General features: G+C 39.9%; 2 protein-coding genes across 3 annotated transcripts in view; both read right to left on the bottom strand.

The window, feature by feature from the left end:
- Positions 1 to 4,578, bottom strand: part of LOC306655547 (protein argonaute-1) — a 61,710-nt gene extending 57,132 nt beyond the window's left edge. The window contains exon 1 of the mRNA XM_079130133.1: positions 4,475 to 4,578. The gene's annotated coding sequence lies outside the window, so the exon portion shown is untranslated. The remainder of the gene's footprint in view (positions 1 to 4,474) is intronic.
- Positions 4,579 to 9,741: 5,163 nt separating this feature from the next.
- Positions 9,742 to 24,678, bottom strand: part of AGO4 (argonaute RISC component 4) — a 38,219-nt gene continuing 23,282 nt past the window's right edge. Inside the window, exons 14-18 of one of the 2 annotated variants that reach the window (XM_079130109.1) lie at positions 24,251 to 24,566; positions 24,000 to 24,134; positions 15,993 to 16,094; positions 15,639 to 15,733; positions 9,742 to 13,545 (exon numbers count right to left, since the gene is read on the bottom strand). In XM_079130109.1, coding sequence (XP_078986235.1) covers positions 13,437 to 13,545; positions 15,639 to 15,733; positions 15,993 to 16,094; positions 24,000 to 24,134; positions 24,251 to 24,566 — 757 coding nt within the window. In that variant the 3' untranslated portion in view covers positions 9,742 to 13,436. Of the gene's footprint in view, positions 13,546 to 15,533; positions 15,734 to 15,992; positions 16,095 to 23,999; positions 24,135 to 24,250; positions 24,567 to 24,678 lie in introns of both variants that reach the window. The other variant, XM_079130108.1, reaches the window with a different exon arrangement.

Below are 24,678 nucleotides of genomic sequence, written 5' to 3'. Positions count from 1 at the left end.
AAAAATTAAGGACATGTAGTAATAAGAATTCTTAGATACTGTTGGTAAGAGAGTAAGTTGGCCCTACCAACACATTCTTCTGTAAAGTTGAAGATTCACATACCCTATGTGCTCTATAAAGAAACTATAAGAAACTTCTGCTATTGCCAGGAGGAGATGTGCATGGAAATGATCTAAGTAGCACTGTTTGCAAAGATCATGAGAACAACAATACACCCATTCACAATAAAACTGAAATTTGTGATATATATCAATCTCAGAAACATGATATTGTGATACATCAATCTCAAAAACAAAAAAAATGTTTATGGTATGACTTGAATTATATAAAATTCAAAAATACTTGCTAGCAAATACCTACAATTCCAGTTGCTCAGGAGGCTAAAGTGGGAAGATTGAAAGTTCAAGGTCACCCTGGACAATTCAGCAAGACCCTGTCCCAAAATAAAAAATTAAAAGAACTGGGATTATATCTCAGGGGTAAACTACCGCTGGGTTCAATCTCCAGTACTAAAAATAAATATGCAAAAGTAAATTTGGTTTAAGAATACAAACATAGGGATTAAATGACATACAAGTAGGGCTGGGGGTGGCACACACCCATAATCCCAGAGACTTAAGGGACTAAGGCAGGAAGACTGGAAAGTTCAAGGCCAGTCTCAGCAACATAGTGAGACTCTATCTCAAAATTTAAAAATAATAAAGGGCTGCAGTATAAGCCCAGTGGTAGAGCACCCCTGGGTTCAATCCCGAGTACCACAAGGTAGGGGGGCACCCCACAATGTAGAAAACCAAGGACATGGTAAACCCAAACTTCAAAATAGTAGTTATACCTGGAAGGGAAAAGAATGGGACTAGATATTGAAGGAACATACAGAATACTTCAAAAGGTAAAGTCAATAAAACAAACAAAAAAAGGTGAAAGTAAATATTCTCTTTTTTCCCCCCTTGAGTAGAGTAAATGGTAGACTGTAGTTGTTTGTTACATCTTTCTGCTTAATAATACACATTTGTTATAATATTCTTTTGTGGCTGTCTATATGACCTTACATAACTAATTTAGCCTCTTTAGAACTCAATTTTCTCTCTATAAATCATGAAGAAAAAAAACAAAAACAAAAAATGGTACTTATCCCTATAGGACTGTTAGGAAAATTAAGTTGTTTCCCACATATAAAGTGCTTATAACAGTACCTCAACATTAAGTGTAGAAACCGTCATTTAACCAGGCCTAGTGTTGCAGGCTTCTAATTCCAGCTACTCAGGAGGCTGAGGTATGAGGGCCACAAATTTACACCCAACTTGGGCAACTTGGCAAGACCCTGACTCAATATAAAGATAGAAAGGGTTGGAAATTGTACCTTAGTGTCGAGAGCCCTGAGATTGAGTCCCCAGTACTGAAAAAAAAAAATTCACTTAATACCTATTTCTAGTGCAGTGCTCCTGACCTCAGCTAAATATCTCTTATATTTTTTTATCCTCTCCAGAAAATAAACTGAATCTTCTAACAGGTTAGATGTAGCAGAGATGGGTGTTGTGATCTGAATGTTGTAAAGATGGAGGATCTAAGAATCAAACAGATTTTTATCATTCTTCCAATCTATTCTCCTGTTTTAAGCCCTATCTTCTTGACTGAGTCCAGAGATTCTTGGTGCCTCAGTTCTGAATTTGTGCCTACGTCTGAGACTGTGTCTAGGTAAGGGAAAGAGAGGGGCGGAGAGAAGTAGAAAGGAGAGAGTTAGTCTACAGGGAAAACTGTTTTGCCTTTTGGCTTTCTCCCAGGTCATTTTAAGACTTAGCTTTCTGGAATGTGCTAAGTCAGTTACTGCTGGTCCACAGACTTTCCAACTTCCAAAAATCTGTTCCTGCTTTCTCCTTTCCTTTGCTGATGGGTTTGTGTCCCCCCACCCCCTGCCTTTTAAAAAATCCATTTATTATTGTTGTAAAATAGATAAAATAAAGGTGGGTGTATAATCCACCACCTCTAACCAGAAGCTAGGTCTCACTTTTCAACATGAGGCAGTGTAGAAAGAATACTGGTTAAAATCCCATGTCCTAGTTTCAGATCACACCAGTTAATAGTTTATTTATTTATTTATTAAATTTATTTATTTATATTACTTAAAACAGGGGGTCTTGCTAAATTGTCCAGTCTTATCACCAATTTCTGGGTTCAAATGATTCTCCCACCTCAGCCTCCAAAGTAATTGGGACCACAGGAATGTGTCACTGCACTTAGTTGGCTTCACCAACTCTAGAGCTTGTGCGACCTTTGTTAAATTATTCAAGCTCTACTTCCTCCATTACAGCATTTATAAACTGGAGAAGGCAGCACCTACTTCATTAGTTATAAGAATTAAATAAATTAATATTGAAAAATGTTGGCCCATAACATAATAAGTGCTCAATAAATGTTGGCTGTTATTATTTGAGGAAAGTAACCAACATGAAAGTCAGAGGACAAAATCAATAGTTAATACAACTCAGATGAAATACAGGCCACTCAAAGATAAGAAATATTTTTCCTGTCCCAAAAGTATATTTTATAGCCTCAAAAATATAAAAAGAAGCCAGGTGTGGTGACACATACCTGCAATCCCAGCAGTTTGGAAGGCAGTGGCAGGAAGATTAGGAGGATTGCAGGTTCAAAGCCAATCCTGGCAATTTAGCAAGGCCCTCAGCAACTTAGTGAGATCCTGTCTCAAAGTGAAAAATTTTAAAAAGGGGGGATGTGATCAGTGGATCAGCGTCCCTGGGTTCAATTCCCCATACCAAAAAAAAAAAAAAAAAAAAAGGAATCCAACTCTAGCAGAGGCCAAAGAAATAAAAATAATAATAATAAAAGATGCTGATTTCATTAAATAAGAGACTATGACAATAGGAAAATAATAAAATTTTAAATTTAAAGAAAAATAATAAAATAGCAAAAATTTTAAATTTACATATGAGATGAAAAACAAAATTGAGGAAATTATCCCAGAAAGTAGGACAAAAAGCAGAAATGGAAAATGTAGACAAGAAAATAAAAGAAAATCAGAGGAGCCATTCACTAGGCCCCATCTGACCAACAGAAGATCCAGTTTGGAGTCTGGATCAGTGGTGCACAACTAATCACAGCTACTAGGGAGGCTGAGGCAGGGGATCACCAGTCCAGGCCAGCCTCAGCAACTTAGGGAGATTCTGTGCCCCAGCAAAAAAGTAGGGGGCAGCTGGAGATTTAGCTCAATAGTAAAGCTCTCCTGGGTTCAATTCCAAGTACACTCCACCCCAATATCCAATTAACCAGAGGGGGAAAAATGGAAAAAAATTTATCAAAGATCTAGTACAAAAAAATCTGCTCAAACTAGAGAGAAAGTGACTCCACTCTGCACTTAGTACATTGAGACAAAAATACACAAATACACATAAGAGTTCATCGTGATAAAATTTCAAATTTTTATTATTTATTTTTTCATTGTGGTACTAGGTATGAAACCCAGGGCTCCTTCATGCTAGGCAAGCTCTCCATCCCAAAATATCAAAACTTTTGGGAAAAATAAAAACTGAAGACCTCAAAGTTTCCCATCAGAGCATTAAGTACACCCTTTCGTTGTCTGTTTTATGCAAGGGCAGGGACAATGTCCAACCTCCTCACATGATATATCCTGTGCCAAGCATAGTTCTTGTAAAAGAGTGGGTCACATTTATTCAATAGATCCTGTGTGGTTTCTGAAAACACAAAGTTCTCCCTGTACCCTCAGAAATCCTCCATTACTTACCGCAGTTATTTTAGCGCTAACATCATTGCATGGATCCAACTGATGAATTCTAAAATAAATACCAAATCTTTTTAGATTCTCGTTTGAGCAAGTGGCAAACCAAAGACGTCAAGATTCGGTGTTGGACTGGGACTGGCTCAGTGGTGGAGCGTTTGCCTGGCAGGTATGAGAGGCACTGGGGTCAATTCTCAGCACCACATAAAAATAAATACATAAAATAAAGGTACTGTGTCCGACTGCAACTAAAAAATATTTAAAAAAAAAAAAAAAAAAAAAAAAGTTCTGGTGCTAAAAAGACCTGAATTTGAATCCTGATTTTTACAAACTGTGTGACTTGAGATTAGCCAACTCCGTGGACAAAAAAGTCTGAACTACCGACGGGGGCAGAGAGATAAAGGTAGGGAAGGGACGCTACGGCGGTTAAGAATGAGATAGTCCTAGGGGGCTCAGTTGGTAGAGTGCTTGCCTCGCAAGGCCCTGGGTTCAAATCCCCAGCACCGCCAAAAAAAAAAAAAAAAAAAAAAAGAATGAGATAGTCCTTTCTCTGCAGGGCTCACGGTTGAATGGAAAGACTGACAATAATTAATTCATTATATATAGATAGCTCCGCAGCCTGCCTAGAGGTCTTTTCCCACCCTCCTGAGCCCGTTTTCTACGCTTCCAAAATGCTTCTAACTGATCTCCAGATTAAATCACTTGCAGATTAAATCACTTGCCTGCATGCAGTCCTTCAATCGCTGCCCCCTGCACTGTGCCCTCAGAATTAAAGCCGCAAAGTCCGGTGGACCCTTGCGCACGCAGAGGGACCAGAGAGTCGGGCGAGCTCGCCTTCCGCGGTAGCGTCCTCACAGGTTTGCATTCGACGCCAGCCCCGCCGTGTCGCGCATCGGGTATCTGATTGGTGAACGCAGAGGTCGAACTGAGCATGCGCGACCTAGTCCCTCCCTCCATCCCTTACTTTGAGATAGTCGGTCTGCAGACATCTGGAGTTCCTACTCTTCCCTAATCCCACAATTCTATTGAGCTGTAGTTGCCACTCGGTAAACAGGACATATTTAAAGTGTACAATCTGATGAGTTTTTCCATAAGTGTGCACACATGCAATGCAACCAACTTCCAAATCAAGATAATAACATACACATTGCCCCCTAAAGTTTCCTCCCGCCCCTTTGCTTCCTACCTCCCATCCCTCCTCGTCTTCCCTTCTGCAACCACTGATAAACTTTCTGTTGCCATAGATTTGTTTTCTTACCGGAATATTTTTGCGGGGGAAGGAAACCTGGCTTCTTTCACTCTCTTCAACTACTCTGTGATTCACCCTTGGGTGTATTAGTAGTTCCTTTTTATTGCTGAGTGGTATTCCATTGTATGGAATGTTGATGGACACATGGACTCTGGGACTTACTTCACAATGTTGATGGACATATGGACTCTCGGACTTACAAATAAAACTGCTTTGAACATTTGTCTATAAGTCTTGGATATTTATTTCAATTTCTTTTGGATAAACACCTAGGGAGGGAAATGTTTGAGTATTAGGGTAAGCACATAACTTTTTAAAATATTTTTGCACATTTTTGGGGGGCTACCGGGGATTGAACTCAGGGGCACTCAACCACTGAGCCACATAACCAGCTCTATTTTGTATTTTATTTAGAGACAGGGTCTCACTGAATCGCTTAGCGCCTCGCTTTTGCCGAGGCTGACTGAACTCCTCCTGCCTCAGCCTCCCCAGCCGCTGGGGATTACAGGCGTGCGCCACCACGACCGTTTTATAGTTATACATAATGATGGATGGAATTTGTTATATATTCATACATGCACACAATATAACAATATAATTTGGCCCATATCACTCCCCAGCACTTACCCCTCTCTTCCCTCCCTCCCTCCCTTTCCTGTGCTAACTCCCAGCTCATAATATCATAATAGGTCTCCCCACTCAATCTGTTTTTGTTTTTTTTTTTTTTTTTTTTTTTTGTACCAGGGACTGAACCCTTAAGAGGTTAAGAGGCACTTAACCACGAGCCGTGTCCCTAGTCCTTTTTATTTTTTATTTTAAGACACAGACTCACTAAGTTGCTCAAGGCTTCTCCATAAATTGCTGAGGCTGGCTGTGAACTTATGATCCTCCTGCCTCAGCCACCTGAGTTGCTGGGATTATAGGTGTGTGCCACCTTGCCCAACTCATACCAGGTCTCTTGAAGAAAACAATCTAATTTTGATGAAATCCAATTTATTGATATTTTACTTTTATAGTTGATGCTTTTGTGTTACATTTTTTAAATCTTTGTCAAACTCAAGATCACTAAGATATTCTTTCATTTCCTTCCAGAAGTTTTATAGTTTTAGCTCTTACATTTAGGTCTATGATACATTTAAAGCTAATGTTTTAGTGTGGTGAGAAATAAGGGTCTAGTTTTATTTAATTGTTCCAGCATCATTTGTAGAAAAGATCACTCACTTTAACCTGGCACTTGGGTTGAAAATCAAGTGGTCAAAGACCAGGACTGGTTCTCAACCTGAGCCTTGACTGGGAAACAATCCACTCTCCAGCTCACATGGTTGTTAGCAGCATTCAGTCTGCTGCAGCTGTGTAATCGGGAACTTGTTTTTTGTTGGTTGGTAGCTGGGGGACATCCTTAACACCTAGAGCCTCCCCACAAGTCCTTGCCACATGGGCTTATCTAATGTGGCCAGCAAGGAGAAAGACAGGAAGAGGAGAGACTCCAGAGAGAGTAAGGCAGAGCCTCATAGAACGCACTGTAATCACAAGGGCCTCCCAGCTCCTTTGCCATATTTGTCAGTACGAAGCCAAATCACAAGTCCTGTTTGCTCTAATGGCAGGGAATACACAAAGTCCTGAACAGTACACCCAGCAATTTAGGAGGATGAGGCAGGAATATCACAAGTTTGAGGCCAACCTGGGCAACTTAGATTCTTTTTTTTTTTTTTTTTTTTTGTGCTGGGGAATCGAACCCATGGCCTTGTGCTTGCAAAGCAAGCACTCTACCAACAGAGCTATTTCCCCAGCTCCCTTAGCAAGATTCTTAATAAAACATTGAAAGGGTTGTGGATGTAATTCAATGGTAGAATACTTCCCTAGCATGCACCAGGTTCTAGGTTCAATCCCCAGTACCTAAACAACAACGACAAAAGGATAGTGGCTATTGATGAATATGTTTATAATCTTGGCTGCAGGGTTTGTTTCTTAGATGTACATATATGTTCAAACCCACTAAAATGTATACATTAAATATGTGCAGCCTTATGTATACCAACTAACCTCATTAAAATTGTTTTTAAGTGTGATTAGGCAGAATAAGTTTTAGGTAGTGACTAAGAAGTGGTCCTGGGGCCTTCTGGAGCACTAATAGGTTTCTCTTTTTAAATTTGGCTGGGAATTACATGAGTGTCTTTCCTTTGAAAAAATTTGAACTGACACACTTAAGATTTGTATACTTTATTGTATGTACATTATACTTCAAAAAAGTTAGAAAATGCTATGATGTGTTGTCTCCTCCCACTTTTTTCTCTCCCAGTTTTTTCTGCTTATGTGTTGGATCTTTCCCTCCAACTTCCTTCAAGTTCTCCATCATTTTTTTTCCTTTTCAGTATTTCCGATTTCTACTTCTTTATGTGCTCCGTCCCCGTTGTGAGCATGTGCTCAAATTTCTCCCATTCTGAAAAATGAACTACCGGGTCTGTACTATAGCTTCCTCAGATCTCTAAAGTCAAGGTCTGTCCCCTCCAGCGACAGGCACTGCTTTCCGCAGGGTCACCTGTAACTTCCCTATTGAAAATTCAGATTTTTTTTTTTTTTTTTTTTTGGAGGTGCTGGGCAGGGCTTGACCGATGAGAGCCCAGTGCTCTATCATCAAGCTAGACCTCTGGTCTCATGATTCCTTATCTTTAAAAGGGGATACTACTGTCAGTCTCAAAGGACTGTTGCTGGTATTAAAGATGTCAATATAAAGTGACTGACCTGTACTAGGTACTCCAGTACTGTTAATCTCAGTGCTTCTTCTCCACCACCCCATATCATATTAGAATGAACTTTTTTTTCTTTAACCTTAAAAGTCTACATTATTACAAAAGTGAATCCTGATCCTTGTGATGGGCTAACCTGTAGGATTTCTGGAAGGGAGAATGGGCCTCCTAACTTTTTGGATTCATAGCAACAGGGGTCAGCCAACTGTCATGTCCCATCATACTGGATGAGGATGTCTTCGATCTCCTCTTTGGAAGTCTCATCCACATATTTCTGGTAATAGACTATCAGAGCTTTGGAGATGAACTGACCTATAGTGTAAATCTGGACCATACCACCACCCTTCACAGGACCAGATGTTCAGCCAGCAAATGGCTCCTTGCACTGAAGCAGAACAGGCTCCAGGAACCAACTGCAGCACAGTGGCTCGATCATCTCCAGCAGCCCTCAGTTAAACTTACTGAGCCAAGTTGCTAATTTGTAGTGCTCCATGATCGTGACAGTCTTCTTATGTCAAAAGACTTGCACTGACTGCAGTGGGTAGTTTGACTGCATGGCTGGGCGTTTAGAGAACTTCTCACCCCATAGCACCATAGCCGGAAAAATGCTAGAATGAACTCTTAGGGATTTTTAGCAGGGTGTGGTGGTACACACCTGTAATCACAGATACTTGAGAAGCAGGAGAATGTCAAGTTCAAGGCCAAACGGGGCAACTTAGTCAGACCCTGTTTCAAAATAAAAATGAAAAAACGACTGTGGTATAATGCCCCCTGTGTTCAATATTACACAGAAATAAAAAAAGAGCTTTTATTCTTCAGTATTTCCAGAACCTAAGTAGAGCTTGGCATGTACCAAGTTCATGATAAATGTTTGATAGATGACAAATATGAAGGAGACAGAAAACAAAAAAGAAAACCTACCTTCTATTAGTTAGTTGTATGCAGGACTTTCTTCTCTGGTAAACTGTAAAGTTCCTTGAGAGTAAGGGCCATATTGTCCTTACCATGATTTAGCAAAAGGGTTTTTCTGGTGAGAACTTCTAAATAGAAATGAACCAGGCAGGGCTGGAGTTGTAGCTCAGAGGTAGAGTGCTTACCTAGCATGTGTGAGGTGCTGGGTTCGATACTCAACACCACATAAAAATAAAAATAAGTAAAATGAAAGGTCCACTGACAAATAAAAAATATTTTGAAAAATACTTAAAAAAAAAAAAAGAAATGAACTGGGCAGAGTGGTACATGCTTATAATCCCCACTCTTTGGGAGGCTGAGGCAGGGGGTAGAGAGTTTTAAGTCAGACAGGGTAACATAGGGTAACATAAATAAATAAGTAAATTAATCAATTTAAAAAAGACATGAGGGCTGGGATTGTGACTTAGTGGTAGAGCATTCACCTAGCATGTGTGAGGCAGTGGATTTGATCCTCAGAACCACTTGAAAATAAATAAATAAGATAAATAAAGGTATTGTGTCCTTCTACAACTATAAAAAATATTTTTAAAAAGCCATGAGACTGGAAAACCTCAGGTTGGCTGGATTTAGAAGCTTCCTAGAGAACTTAGTCTTTTAAATGTAACTATGTGGACACAACACGTCTTGGGACTTAAATTTTTCTTAAAGCATCACTGAAATAGATCTTCCCATTAAGAGCTGAATCTAGAATTCGGATGAATCTTATAGAAATTTCCATTTGTGAAATGTTGCTGAGAAACTCTTCTAAAATTCTCATATAGCAATTCCTAAAATATGGTAACCCAGCAGTTCAAAACAAAGTTTTCTCATTTTTCTTCTTTGTCAAATTTCTCAAGCTGAGGAAATTGGTTTTAAAAAGCAACATGTGGGGGCTGGGGAGATAGCTCAGTCGGTAGGTAGAGTGCTTGCCTTGTAAGCACAAGGCCCTGGGTTCAATCCCCAGCACCCCCCAAAAAAAAAAAAAGCAACATGTGTACCTTTACAATGTACTTCATAGTTATTAGACAACTGACAAGAAAAACAACTTTTGGCACAAGAATGCCAATTTATTCTTTTTTTTTGGACACATGAACACAAAATATCCCTGCAGGCCAAAAAAAAAAAAAAAAATGCAAATTTAAACAACCATTATCTTATCTCCACATGGGAATACAACCACTCCCTTAATAGCTTAGAAAGTACCTCGTATTGCTAGAGACATACATCCGATCCAAATTTAATAAAATACATTTTAAAACATTACAAGTCTAACAGCAGAAGAACAAAAGTCACACCATTAGTCAAATGAACCAATGCAAACATTTTCAGCCACTAGACATGAAAGAGCATGAATATGTCAATAGCAAGGGATAAGAAAATGGTTAATTTGTAGATAACGAGTTTTTTCCTTTAATTTTACAAGGAAAAATTCTTGGAGTTGAAGCAGTATTGATACAATGCCCTCAGTCTCCACCTTCTTAAAATGAAAGCAGAGTTACCACCTTGCTATTGAGCAAGAAAACCTTACAGCACATCCACAAAGTGTTGCTAGGACAGGGTGGAGAGGGTGAGCCTGGTTAAACCTTTTCCCATGGGAAGGGATAGGTACCTCTGCCAGGTAGGTAAGCTCTGATACAGGCTGGGCACCAGATCCTAAAATACAGACTATATAGAACATGTCTGCATGTAAATCATCACCTTTGGAAGCAGCAAATAGAATTTACAGTAAGAATGAATATGTTCTGCCTGCCCAGACGCTGGCTGCATTACACCAGCTGGTTCACTTTATAACAGCTAACAATAACAACAACAAAACATAATTGGTTCAACATTTGGGTCTTCACCACTCTCTTAATGTCCTGTTCCTTATCCCCAAAATGTCTTTAGCATTGCTACATTTAAATCTTTCACACCACATGACAGTGCCTAACCAGGCTGCATTTTTAAAAAACCAAACAGCCTATCACTACTTCTAGAGAATGCACACCTCCCATTGATTGACACATGCATAACGTTTCAGTCAGTCCCAAGGGGGTTTCCCTATTGGCTTGTCAAGCCAAATTAAATTAAAACTATGCATTCAGACTTGCTTGCAATGGTATTGCTGCAATTCTGATTGTGCAGTAATTATCTTTGAAAGATTCACCCCTCAGCAAGTTTTTTTCCAATAATCCTATTTCTTCCTTTTGTCCAAAATGACAGCATTGCACCCTTAATGGTACTGTTTTCCTATAAAAATAGGCCTCCCGGCTTTTCCTCCACCACCACGCTGATTGGCCCCAGTGTACCAGGACTGACTGAGGTCTGCAAAGGGGATAGGTCGAGGTTGAGCATAGAGCCCAACTGCAGGCAAGCGAATCAGGGCTTCTGGGCACTCGGCCTTGCTCCCTGCTCCATAGATGCCAGGAGATGGTGAGCGATCTGTGCGTTTTTAACAAGCAAGCCCGAGGCACTCAAGTGCAGGTGTGGTGCCCACTGGCCAGCCAGTCAGCCACCAAGAGTTCTTCGTATCTTGGACTCCAGAGAGTCCTTCTTCTCCTAAAAAGCTTCCATTTTTTTTCCTCCTCTTGGGTCCAGAGCGGCCATGCTGAAGGGTATTTTCTGTGCTCTCCCTGAACAAGTGTGAATAAAAGCAGCAGCCAGCCCCTCACCAACATGTCCTGATTTGTATTATCCAAGTGAGGTATTTGCGAAAAAGGAAAATCTTAAGAAATTAACATCTGCCATCTCTTCTCTCCTGCCTATGTTGTGCTTCAGTCACAGAACTTGCTTTCTTCCCACTATCTGCAGAGATTAAGGACATCTGCACTCATCGTAATGAGCTATAGGACTTGATAGACATTATAAAACGCTTTCGGAGACCAGTCTCAGCAAACACTGGTGGTGCCGCTGAGCAACAGCATATGGAAATGTAAACGTCAATGTATTTACAAGCTTGTTTAAAAAATTGAAGAAAAACAGTGCTTTATATTGCTGGGATTTTGAGAAGGCCAGTTTAAGAGATTTGGACCAACTAATGAGTTCAAGCGAACATCCTTCACCATCTGATCCAGTGTTTCCCACCAGCAGTTTCCAAACAAGCGGCAAAATTGTTTTCACCACATTGTGTCTGTCTCTTCCCCCAGCATCTTCCTTAGCCAATGGAGTATGGCTCTGGGCCCTTTATCTCTCACTCCTGTGGTTCCAGGGTGGAGAATAAGAAGTCAGTAAAACGTGGGCTGGGAAACACTGGCTGGAACTACCAAGATTCTATGTAACTGTTGTCCATTACAAAGTATTATCTACACTAAATACAGACTATATTTTCCCTTACATTTTAATTGATGCTTGATTTAGATAAACTCCCTTTGTTTGGACAAGAAAGGAATCCTATCCTGTCTCCCTGTGAGTGCAATCCAGAATCTGTTGAGAAAAATCAACCTTTTCTATACAGTTTTAGTTGAATAAAAGGAAGAAAAATCCGAGTACATTTTAGGTTAAAAGAGAAACAAAAAGAAAAAAAAAATTGCACTGCAAGTAACTGTGTAAATAACCTTGATTCCCAGGGGCGGGGGGAAATGTTAAATGCTGGTACTTTTTTGCAAGTGCAGCATCACTGGCAAAGCCTATCCAATAAGGAAGCATCCTGGTTCTACCTTATTTTAAAATAAAGTGATAGGACACCAACTGTGATTACAAAATAGGTAAAAACAATTCTTTCAAAAGGCATGGAAATATATGTCTTTTCTGACTGGTTTCAGAAATTGCCAGATTATGATATATAAGAAATAGCTGATAAAATCATACTGGAATCTCATCTAGAAAACTACATCATTGGGGGAAGAAGAGGAGGGACCTTAAAAAAATGCTTATTGCCAAAGTTAACTTTCTATGAGAAAAGTTTAAAAATCATTGAGATCTAACAAATCACACAGCAGCATAAAATGGGCACTTTTGAAAACTTGGAAAAATACTAAAAGCTAATTTTTTTTTCAAATAGGGAGAAATGTGTACTTTTGCCATGGCAGTGTTATCTGTCACTGTGACATGCATTTCATCTGTTTATGTCACACATTCACAAAAGTCAACTGAATAAGAGAACTGCCTGTTTGAATCTGCAGCCAAATATAGTGCAATTGCCTAGCAGCCTATACTTGCACCAGCACAAGTCTGCAGAGATCAGTAAGATAAAGTAGTAAAACTAATAAAACTCTGTAAAACTTTCAAAAATTAATGCTCGTTAAAGGCATTTACAGTGGCAAAGTCAGAAATCTCCATTAAAAAGTCTATGGGCTCATCCAATTAAGTAGTTACACTGAACTGAAGTAGTTTGTTTGGTTTTTCTCTCCCACTTATGCATACACCCCACTCAATGAACACAGAAAGAAAGGAATAGTCTTCTCTTATAAGACTAGAGGGATGTGGTGAACACCACAGCTAGCAAAATATTCCATAGAAACCTTTCTTGTAAAGTCCTTTAGAAAGTTCAGGCTGATCAGCCTTTGCACGTTGAGGTAAAGATTCTGTCCAGTGCATCAGAAAAAGATAATCTATGAGTGTCTATTACTTTAAAAAAAATGGCTCAATTTGTTGATGCATCAGACAGTGCTGCAAAGTATAGATTCAGTGCAACTATTCCGAGCTGCTGGTAGAAGACCAACTGAAGTCAACTTGGCTCTATCTAGAGGCGGTAGGCATTTGAAACATTTTGAGGCTGTATGGAGTGCCAAACTGATTGAGTTCTTTTTTCTGAGACTTTCAAGCAAAATACATTGTGTGCTGGGTATCGTGGTGGATCTGCACAGCCTTAGCCAAGGCTTGAGGATCCCGGCCGTTGCTCTGTCCTGACACATGACTGCCTTCCGCGCTGTAACAAGAATAAAGGGAAAAAAAAACACACATGACAATACTGCTTCAAACTTCACCTATTTCAAATAGCACAAATGGCACTAGGTTCAAGAAGATCTTAGGCTCAAGCTTGGGCTTCTTTAAATAATTTATGTCTCTCTAAACACCAACTGAAAAAAATGCAATGCAACTTATTTAGTGGGTGGTTGCAAGAATTAAATAAAATAATGTCTGTAAGACTCAAATCTTTAATAATACCTATATAAGGACTTCTATGACCACTATGTCTGGTTAATTCTGACTAGACTTCAGTTAAAAGCCATTTTCTACAAAGTAATCTTTCCTGCCTTTTTAAGTCCAGGTCAGGGTCATCTGGAACATGCCTTTCCAGAATTCTGTACTTTTCTTTCAGAGTACTAAACACCATTGAAATGAAATTAACTGGATAATTATTTCTTTATCCACTGGAATGTAAACTCAAAGAAAGTAGGAACTTTGTCCATTTTACACACCACTGTATCCCTAGTGCTTAGCACATAATATAGTCTCAATAACTGTTCAATGAATGAATCTGTGTGCCTAGCACAGTGCTGGAACGTAGTAGACACTGCAAATGTTACTGCATCACCGTCTCTTCTTGCTTTCCCCTCACTAGCTACACAACCTTGGACAAGTAGAGATGCCTCTGAAATTTGGTCTCTGGGGGCAATAACAACTTGTAAATATACTGCTTAAGAGTATCATGTGATATATAGAACTTTCTTCTAACTTCTCTTCACATTATTATCCTTATCATTTTGGTTCAAAATCTTATCATCTTTTATTTTTTCCTCTCTTCTGTCACTCATACTCAATACCATTAATCCTGTGTATTCTATCCCAGGAAGACCTTTTTATATTTAACAAAGACAATCTTGCTCTAACATGTTTTTCCAGCCTCATGCTTGCTGTTCCCCTCTAATATGCTCCAGACAAAGAAAACTTGCTATTGTCCAAACATGCCACTTGATTTCTCTCCTTTACATCCATTGTTCTCACTGCCTGGAAAAATCCTCTTCTCTTTTTTGTACAGCCAAATTCTACCCAGCCAGCTATAAATCTCCTGTTGCACTTTTATCTATACTGATTCAGGCTGGCTGCACTTCTATATTTGCCTATATTGTCTCCCATACTGAAATATAAAATCCCCATGGACAGGAAGCCTGTCTTACTCATCTTGGTATTTCTAGTACCTAGCAGAGTACCAGGCACACAGTCAATACTTAATAAATATGTTGAATGAATGAATGTATGTTACAGAATGAAAGATACAAAGCCACAGCTGGACATTTTCCCTAACAGTGTGTTTTCAACTCTTACAGAAATAGACTTGCAGTGGAATGTCTACTATTTAGCAGCTGAATTCAGACTTGGGGGAGAGCCCAGAAAGGGCTACACTTCACAGATGGTCATTTGGAAAAGAAAATTAATGCAAAGAGCTTGTTTAGATATTTAATAGTAGCTCAGTAACAGGTCAAAATGTCTGATTCTCTTCAGATCCCTGATTGGGAGTGAGAATGGTCTGGCCCCTCTCCTACACACACCCAGATTCACTCTGGTGCATTCTTCCAGATGGTATTGAAAGCAAAGTGAACTAGTCAGGACTCCCCCTTGCATGAAATGAAATCCACAGGCTTGTGACTGCTCTGATAGGAGCACCGTGCGGTACTGTTTGAGATTACTCAAGACCTAAGCAGAATTGAAATGTATTTGACTGTACGGGAAAACCACAGGTTGCTCCAAACTAGACTCCTGTAGAGACACAATACAAGTATAAACAAGACTGAGCCCTTCTTGGACCAAAAGTCACATTATAAGCTCTCACAGGTTTAGGCAATTTTATCTGTTCCTTGTGATTTAAATCCTAAAAGGAAGTTTAAATCTTCCAGAGTTTTCTGTAGTAGCTCATTTTTTTTTTTAACATGCTGATAAAATAGAAAAAGATTTTATTGTGCCTAAGAAACTTGCCTGTCATGATCTTTATCCACCAGATGATACCTTGCCCTGAATGCTACAAGCCGGGCATAATATGCAGGGGCTGGAATAGAGACTGAGCGTGTGCACCTCACATACGTGTGACACAGCTGATAAGTCAGTAGCTGGAGCTCATCTGCAGTGAAGCAGTTGTCATCCCACAAGACCTGGTAATGTGAAGGACGGCTGGTTCCCTGGAGAGAGAGTTTTAGGATTAATATATTTCTAACATGGTTGGACTACCTGAGAGAACTGAAACTGAATCCTTACACTCAGAAGTACTACTCCCTAGTATACCTACAAGCAGATATCTAGACCAAACAATAACAATTTTAGGATATAAGCATTAACAAAGTTAAGCACAGTATTTAATAACAAGTCTACTCAAGCTAGTTGCTAAATTTGCAAACATCTTCCTATCAGATCAATGATCTGAACCAGCTTTCCAATTACCTGAATTCCTGCATGACTACAGAGGTAAAAGTCAAACTCAGATGGATGTGTGATGGTACTGTCCACTGTAGTGCCTGCTGGTACATTGCCACTTTTCCCCACCTATATATAAAAAAAAGTAATTAGTCAGAATATGCCAAGCTACACCCAGGCCATTTTCTTCTTTGATGTGTTAACTGGTAACAAGTTGGTAAACTGCTCTTGAGTCAAGTCTTGAAAAACAGTTTTATCCAAGATGTTGAATTCCACCTACCTTTTTCTTAGCCCAACCATTTATCCTGAAGTATTTTCTGAAACAAATACCTATTCAGGATCTCTCTAGGGAAGTCCTGACAAAGAATTAGTTTACCTGTGGCTCTGTGCTTCATACTATCACCTACTTATAGATGATATACTGATGTGAGGGAGGAAAATGAACATTTAAGAGCTGGAGATGTAGCTCTGTAGTAAAGCGCTTGCCTAGCATGCGCAAGGCCTTGGTTTCCATCTCCCATACTAGGGGAAAAATTAATATTCAAGATGGATAATGTGGGTTGGGGTTGTAGCTCAATGGTAGAGCACATGCCTAGCATGTGTGAGGACCTGGGTTTAATTCTCACCACCACATACAAATAAATAAAATAAAGGTCCATCAACAACTAAAACAAATAATACAAAAAAAATGGATAATTCTAAGCATGGTGGCACACACCTATTCTACTTGGGAAGCTGAGGAAGGAGAATTGCCAAGTTAGAGACCAGTCTCAGCAACCCTGTCTTAAAAAGTGAAAAGAACTGGGGTAGCTAAATGGTAAAGCTCCCCTGGGTTCATGCTCCAGTACCAAAACAAAAATAAAAAAATGATAGATAAGTTTCTTGAGGAAAAAAAATCAAAAGTTTTATTCCTTACTTGGGAAATAATAAAAACTTGGGAAATATTAAAAGTTAAAATGAAGGAATCTTTCAACTGGTTGACCAGGTTCAGCAAAACTAATACTTATATGGGATCACTAAAAGAAGTCACTGGTAAATAATTATCATCAAGAGAGAACTGAAATGGGGATTAAGAAATCAGTTTCAGATCTAGGATTAGCCTTGCAACTACGCACTTTGAATAAAGCATATCTCTTTGCCTTAATCTAATCAGCTGTGAAATTAGAAATGATCTTTTGCACTACTAAGATTCTAAGGTTTTTCTATGGTAAAAATACTAAATTCAAACTTCTAGGAAAGCAGTGCAGGGAAATTCAGACATGCATTTATAAGGAATGGAATTAAATCTTACTATTTGGTTACCCTCTTCAGCTGTATAGTAGAGTTCAATATGAGGAAGTGTATTTAGCACAGAAGTATAAAATCTGATAGGAGTTTATTTGGCTCCATTCTAACTGCTGTGACCTTGGGCTAAAGACCATACAACAATGCATGCAATAATTCTGAGTATAAAAAAACCTCCTTCCATCAAATTCATGTGTAAACTTGAATACCTAGTATAATTGAGTTGTGGTAGTTCCCCCTTATCCTATGTTCTGCTTTCCACAGTTTCAGTTGTCTGAAGTCAATCAGGATCCAAAAATATTACTAAAGTACAATGAGCAATTAAGATATTTGAAAGAGAGACCACATTCACATAAGTTTTATTACAGTATATGGCTCTACTTTAATTAGTAATTGTTGTTATTAATCTCTTACTGTGGCTAATTTTTATTTATTTATTTATTTATTTTGGCGGTGCTGGGCAAATGTTAGGCAAGTGCTCTACCTCTAAGCTATATCCCCACCTTTAAAAAAAAATTGTTTGTAGTTAGATGCACAACATGCCTTTATTTATTTATTTTTATGCGGTGCTAAGGATCAAACCCAGTACCCCACACATGCTAGCAAAGCACTCTGCCACTGAGCTACAGTCCCAGCCCTCCCCAACCTTTTTTATTTTTTTATTTTGAGTCTGGATCTTGGTAAGTTGTCCAGGCTGGCCTTAAACATACAATTCTTCTGCCTCAGCCTCACAAGGGTTAAATCAAACTTTAAAAAGTTTTACTTCTGAATAATCTTGCTGATAAGCGGATGATGACACATAATGGGGGGAGGGAGGGGGGCAAGAATGGAGGAAGGAGGGATAGAGGGAAAAGAGGGGTGGGAAGGGTGGGGGGGAAATAACAGAATGAATCAAACATCATTACCCTATGTAAAGGTATGACTACGCAAATGGTATGCTGTTACTCCATGTACAAACAGAAACAACATGTATCCCATTTGTTTACAATAAAAATAAATTTAAAAAAAATTTGGGGGGCTGGGGAGATAGCTCAGTTGGTAGAGTGCTTGCCTTGCAAGCACAAGGCCCTGGGTTCAATCCCCAGCACTGCAAAAAAAAAAAAAAAAAAAAAAAACTTTTTTTTTTTTAAAGTTTTACTTCTTAGTTATAGGGATATAGCTCAGTGGCAGGGCACTTTCCTGGCATGTGTGAGGCCCTGGGTTTGATCTCCAGCACAGAAAGAGACAAGGGGGGGGGGGGGCTTTTCTACTGTATAATTTTTCTGAAGCATTATTTATTCATGTATAATCTTTAATAAGATGATAGAATATATGTTTTTTCTCAAAATTACTTCACCATTGAGCCTCTTAAAAAAAAAGTCTTAAGTTTTACAGATAAAAATCCAGAGATGATGCCTTGGGAAAAAGGCAATTCAGCAACATTCAATTCAACACTTATTGCTTGAGCACCCATGTGCTAGGCTCTGCAACAGATGTTAGGGATGAGAGCCAGAGGCAAAAAGAACTAATGAACTTGCCTTCCTGAAAGTAATATGCAATGCAAGTAGTAATGCAATGTGATAAGGGCATGTGTAAGGCACTGGGAAAAGGTTGGGGAGAGGAGTGTTGAGCCATGCTTTACAGGATAAGTAGGAGTTGCAAAGGGAGCTGGGATAAAGACTCAAACCACTCCAAATATCCCTAAAATGAGAAACAGATAAACTGTGGCTTGTCCATATACTGAAATACTACTCAGCAGTAAAAAGAAACACCAATATACAAAATAACTTGGATGAATCTCAAATGCATTATGCTAAGTTAAAGAAGACAAACTTGGTCAAAGGCTTCATGTTTTAGTTATATGACATTCTGGAAAAGGTAAAGTTATAGGACAAAATTCATATCAGCAGTTGCCAGGGGTTAAGGATAATGGAAAGGAGACTACAGAAGGGTATGTGATAATTTTTTGGTGTGAAGGAACTTATAAATCTTTATCGTGGTGGTTGTTACAGAACTACACGTGTCTAAACTATACACTAAACTAAAACTATTCTCCAAGTAAATTTTACTGTATATATATTATACCTTAATCAAAATGTATATTGTGTCTTAATCAAAATAATGGAAAGAGGGGTAAAATGGACATAGTCATTCCAAGGATGAGAATGCACAATGTAGCCAGGTATGCTGACCCACATCTATAACCCCAGCTGCTCTGGAGGCTGAGGAAGGATTACAATTTTAAGGCCAGCCTGTGCTCCTTAGTGAGATCTTGTCTCAAAAGTAAAAATAGGGCTGGGGAGATAGCTCAGTTGGTAGAGTGCCTGCCTTGCAAGCACAAGGCCCTGGGTTCAATCCCCAGCACCGCAAAAAAAAAAAAAAAAAGTAAAAATAAAAAGGGCCAGGTATGTAGCTCAGTGGTAGAGGGCTATCTAGCATGTGTGAGGCTCTGGGTTCAATCCACAACACCACACACACAAAATAAAATGTGCAGTGTACATGGAAAATGAGAAGTGCATGAAGTCATGGCAAAAGAGGAAATGAAAATGTTGTTTTGCGAGGGCTGGAGCTGTGGTTCAGCAATAGAGTGCTTGCCTGGCATGTGTGAGGCCCTGGGTTCGATGCTTAGCACCACATATAAATAAATAAAATAAAAGACCCATTGACAACTAAAAAAAAAAAAATTTTAAATGTTGTTTTGGCTCCTTTGGGAAAACACTGAACAGCAGAGGAACGTGTTTGTAAGCAATGGGGGAATGCTTGAAGATTTTTGAGTAGTGGAGTGGCACAATAAGATCTGTGTTTTAAAAACCTAGCCCTGACAGCAGGGTGGAAAAGACACTTGTGAGGAGGAATGTAGACAGGGAGACTGGTAGGAGCCTCCTATGATACAGACAAGTTCTGCCTAAGGCAGCAGGGATACACAAGAGGAAAAACTGAAAGAAGACAACTTAGGGCAGAACACAGAGGGCTATTTGACCTACTGGACACAGGGACAACAAGGGAGGAGAACCATTTACACACAGCTCTAAGCTTTCCAGTTTGGCTGATTTGATACACAGTGATGCCAAGTAACAGAATTAAAAAAAAAAAAAAAAAAAAAAACTGGGGGAGGAATAGGCTGTGGATGGAGATGAAACAGTACATGGAAGGTTTACTTGTGTTTTGCTTGAAATGCCTATGGTAGGTTGTATTGCCAGTGCCAAATATTCCTATGCCCCTCCCTGGGGAAAGATTAGACATCCCCACCCAATTATCTCAGGAGGGGCCACGTGATTTGCTTTGGCAGAGAAAGTGTGTCCTGAAATGTGTTACTACTGGGCAGAAGCTTTAAGAGCCACACATGGCTTGTCATATATCTTTTTCCCCCTCTGCCACCATGACTGGCAATGTTCCAGATAGACATATCTCTGCCAGCCTGGGTTCCAAAGGGAGTACAGCAGGGTCACAGCTGTAGCAGAACCAGTGAATGTGTAATGTAAGCAAGAAATAAATCTTTGTAAGCTCACAAGATTGCTTTGTTGTTGTTTGTTACTGCTGCACAGTCTAGGTTATCTTGGCTGATACAACACCTACAAAGCATCTAAGCAAATATGTCTGGTAGATAATTAGAAATACAGATCAGCAGTTGTATAGAGTGTTTGGGGGAGGGAAATACATACTTAGGAACTGATAAGGAAATAAGTGAATCCAGAAAAGGGGATAAGACTAAAGAGAGAGTTAAAGTTGAGAAGAGAAGAGGGAGAAGTATGAAATGCCAGGAAACAGCAGAGTTTCATGGATACAGGAGAAAGAGGAGTCAGAGAAAGCCTGATTATACAGGTGGGTAGCAAACCTGGAATGGCAGACTGCTAACTCCAAAAAAGGCACACCTTGCCTGAAATTGTAAGAAGAGATCATTGTGGGAATCCGACCCCATTAGAGATGAACAAGGCATTGAGGGGACAACCTCAGGAAGGAAACACTTCTCTTGAACTCTGGACTTCCTGAAATTAAAGTCAGTCTAGAGAATTGAATATGATGTGAGAAAGTACAGGCAGAAAGTCAGGTGATTAAGTCAAGTTACATCACGAAAGAAAAAAAAAAAATAAGGACTCAGGCAAACTAAGGGAGAAGCAGAGTGAAGGATGTTTAATAGAAGAATCGAGGAAGACTGGAGCGAGTGTATAGGGTGAGAAGGAGGTCACAGAATGAGAAAGGCTGCAATTCTAAAAACAGAGAGGGTCATGAATGAAGTGAGTCTCTAGAGAACACAGAAAGAATTAGGGTCAAAAGCAAAGATGGAGAAATCAGCCTGGGATATGGGAAGAAGATAAGAAAGCACAAGACTTGGGATGGGGATGTGGCTTGGTAGTGGAATGCCTGCCTAGCATGTGCTAGATCCTGGGTTTGATCCCCAGCACCACAAAACAACAAAAACAAAACACAAAATTTAACTAAGATACAATAAGGGCATCTGAGATTCACATCTTCCAGATCTTGTTTTCTGGCGAAATAGTTGACAGTGAAGGCATCATGGGTTTAAAGATTTGGAACAGATGATAAGGAGAACAGGATACATTTTAAAAAATCACAGAATCCAAGGCCTGGCTGAGATTTGCAATTTATCATGTACTTATAATATGGTTCACAATTGAACAAATTATCTTCTCTCCCCAGTAACTCTTATCTGCCAGAGAGCAGAAGCAAAGGAAATGGCAAGTGAAGTAATTCAGATTTGGAGACTGGCAAGAGGCAAGTTCAGAGAACTGGAGATGTTGATAAAGATCAGGTGTATGAAGTAAACCAAGAACTGCAACTACCGATACTGAAAAGAGAAGAGTGACACTGGATGGTAAAGAACAGAAGTAGGAGAGAGTCTGGGACTTAAGAAAGTCCTTAGGCTACAAGGATAGTAAGAGCATAGAGGTATGGAGAGGCGACCCCAGCTATTGAGGATGGGTGGCAGGATATTTTGTGCCCAGCATTCAGGTAAGTGTTCAGAGAATTTGTATTAACAAAATCTAGCAAAATCTAAAAAGTACTGTTGAGTCAGAGTTTGGGGAATTGATAACACTTTTATTTTCTTTACTTATTTTTAAGGTACTGGGGACTGAACTCAGGGGCACGCTACCACTGAGTTCCATCCCTAGCCCTTTTTACATTTTTTTTATTTTTGGTACTGGAGATTGAACCCAGGGGCATTTAACCACTTAGCCAATCCCCAGACCTCTTTATTTTGAGACAAGGTCTTACTAAGTTGTTGACAGTCTTCCTAAGTTGCCGAGGCTGGCCTTGAACTTGGCCATCCTCCTGCCTCAGCCTCCTGAGTCACTGGGATTACAGGCCTGTGCCACTGTACCTGGTAAGACAATACTTTTAATCTAAACTGATTGTCAGGCCCACAGAGAAAAGAACCTTGATTCTTTAAAGATTCAGAAATAATAACAAGTGGGGTGTGGTGGCTCACACCTGTAATCCCAGCTACTCAAAATTGTGGGGGCACAAGTGGTTCAGGCCTGTAGTCCCAGCTAGTCAGGAGGCTGAGGTAGGAGGATCACAAGTTCAAGGCCCAAATGAGCAACTTAGTGAGACCCTGTCTCAAAACAAAATGAAAAAGGCTGGGGATGGAGCTCAGTGGTAGAGCACTTGCCTAGCATGTAAGCGGCCCTGGGATCAATCCCCAGTGCCACCAAAAAAAAAAAGAGGAAAAGGAGACCTCAGTCTTGGATTAAAGACAAGAAGCAAAGGCTGTACTAGAAAATAATGGGAATGTCGCCAGATTTCACGATTAGGAACAAAAAGGTGTGATCTCTCTAGGAATAGATCAGGGAGGGCCTGGACAAGATCAAGTAACGTCATAATATATCAAAGAAGCAAAATTATGGGGGCACAGTGGTTCAGGCCTGTAGTCACAGCAAGTCAGGAGGCTGAGGCAGGAGGATCACTTGAGCTTAGGAGTTCAAAAGCAGCCTAGGTAATTTAGCAAGACCCTTGTATCAATTTTAAAACTCTACACTAAAATAAGGAATTCTTTGCACTGATATAAAATAATTTGGGAGAGAAATTCTTTGTATCTCCAACTGTGACTCAATCATTGGCAGTAAAAAGTAGCAAATGGCAATGAAGTTCAAATAGATAAAGTTCTCCCTTAAAGGTTGCCTTTATCACCCTAGTACCTGGTTGTGTTTCCCCCCACCCCCACCCCCCAATAAAGCCCTAGAAGACAGCATTTCTTTTTTCTTTTTTTTTTTTTAGAAGACAGCATTTCTATCACCCAAAAGAAAATTCATTCCTGAAACTTATTCAGAATTGGCCATGTAAGCTCAACTGCAATTACTATGTTTATTAAATTATTGTTAGGTATTTGTGCTTTTGAGGAAAATAAATATAAATATCCCCACTTCAAAAAGATTCAGGCAGGGTGTGATGGCACAGTCCTATAATCCCAGCAACTCAGGGGCAGGAGGCTGAGGTAAGAGAATCAGAAATTCAAGACAAGCCAGGACAATTTAGAGAGATCCTGTCTCAGAATTAAAAATAAGAAGGGCTAGGAATGTAACTCAGTGGTAGAGTGCCCCTGGTTTCAATACCCAGTACTACAAAAACAGGAGGGAGGGAGGGAGGGAGGAGACATTCAGGGGCAGAGAGTGTAGCTCCATGGTAGAGCAGATGCTTAGTATGCACAAAGCCTTAGTTTCAACCCCCAGAACCAAAACCAAAATCAAAAACCAAAATCACATTTCCTTGCCACAGAGTCAGATAATGAAATTTACACTACCGTCTTCTTACCCTTTCTGTTTTATCTGCACAGAACAGTCTTGTGTGATGTCTCTTTTGCACTACAATATATGTTATTCCTGGCCGATAATCTTCCTCCAAACTGATACATGCCTTTCGAATTGCTATTAGTTCCGGCCAAGCTACCTAAGAGACAGAAAAGCAATCACGTTTCAGAGCTGATTTACTAAGGGGCGGATTGGGCGGAAGCTCCTTTAGATTCCTAGAAGCTCCAAAGGGCAATAGTGGGCTAATCCGAGAACCTGTTTCATTTGTCCCTCCGACACCCCTCCGCGGTAATAGATGATGCGGGTCGGTTTGAAGCGCGTGGATTTGTAGAACTGGATCAGAAGTTCTCGAACCATGTTAGTGAGGTCCTGGATGACCTCCTGACTGTAGAGGAGCTCCTGGGAGATCTCCTGTCGGGAAGTCTGTACACGAACTGTGGCGCAGTACCTGCTGGGGTGCCCATCCATACTGCCCACCACAGCTGCTATGGAGGGCTTCTTCCCGTCCCCCGCTGGAGGGTGAGTGACATCTGCTCCCAAGAAGATGACAGGCTGCTGGAACACCGAGGGCCTGCTCAGATACAAAGAAATAGCAGCACATTGACATATGGGTGAAAATGTTTGGGTCTAGAAAAACTGTATCACTAGATGATAATCACAGATATAATCTTAAGAGAGAATTT

The sequence above is a fragment of the Sciurus vulgaris genome (genome assembly GCF_902686455.1).
Source record: "Sciurus vulgaris genome assembly, chromosome: 1".
In the NCBI taxonomy this organism is placed as follows: Eukaryota; Metazoa; Chordata; class Mammalia; order Rodentia; family Sciuridae; genus Sciurus; species Sciurus vulgaris.
This window is presented reverse-complemented; position numbering and strand designations above follow the sequence as displayed.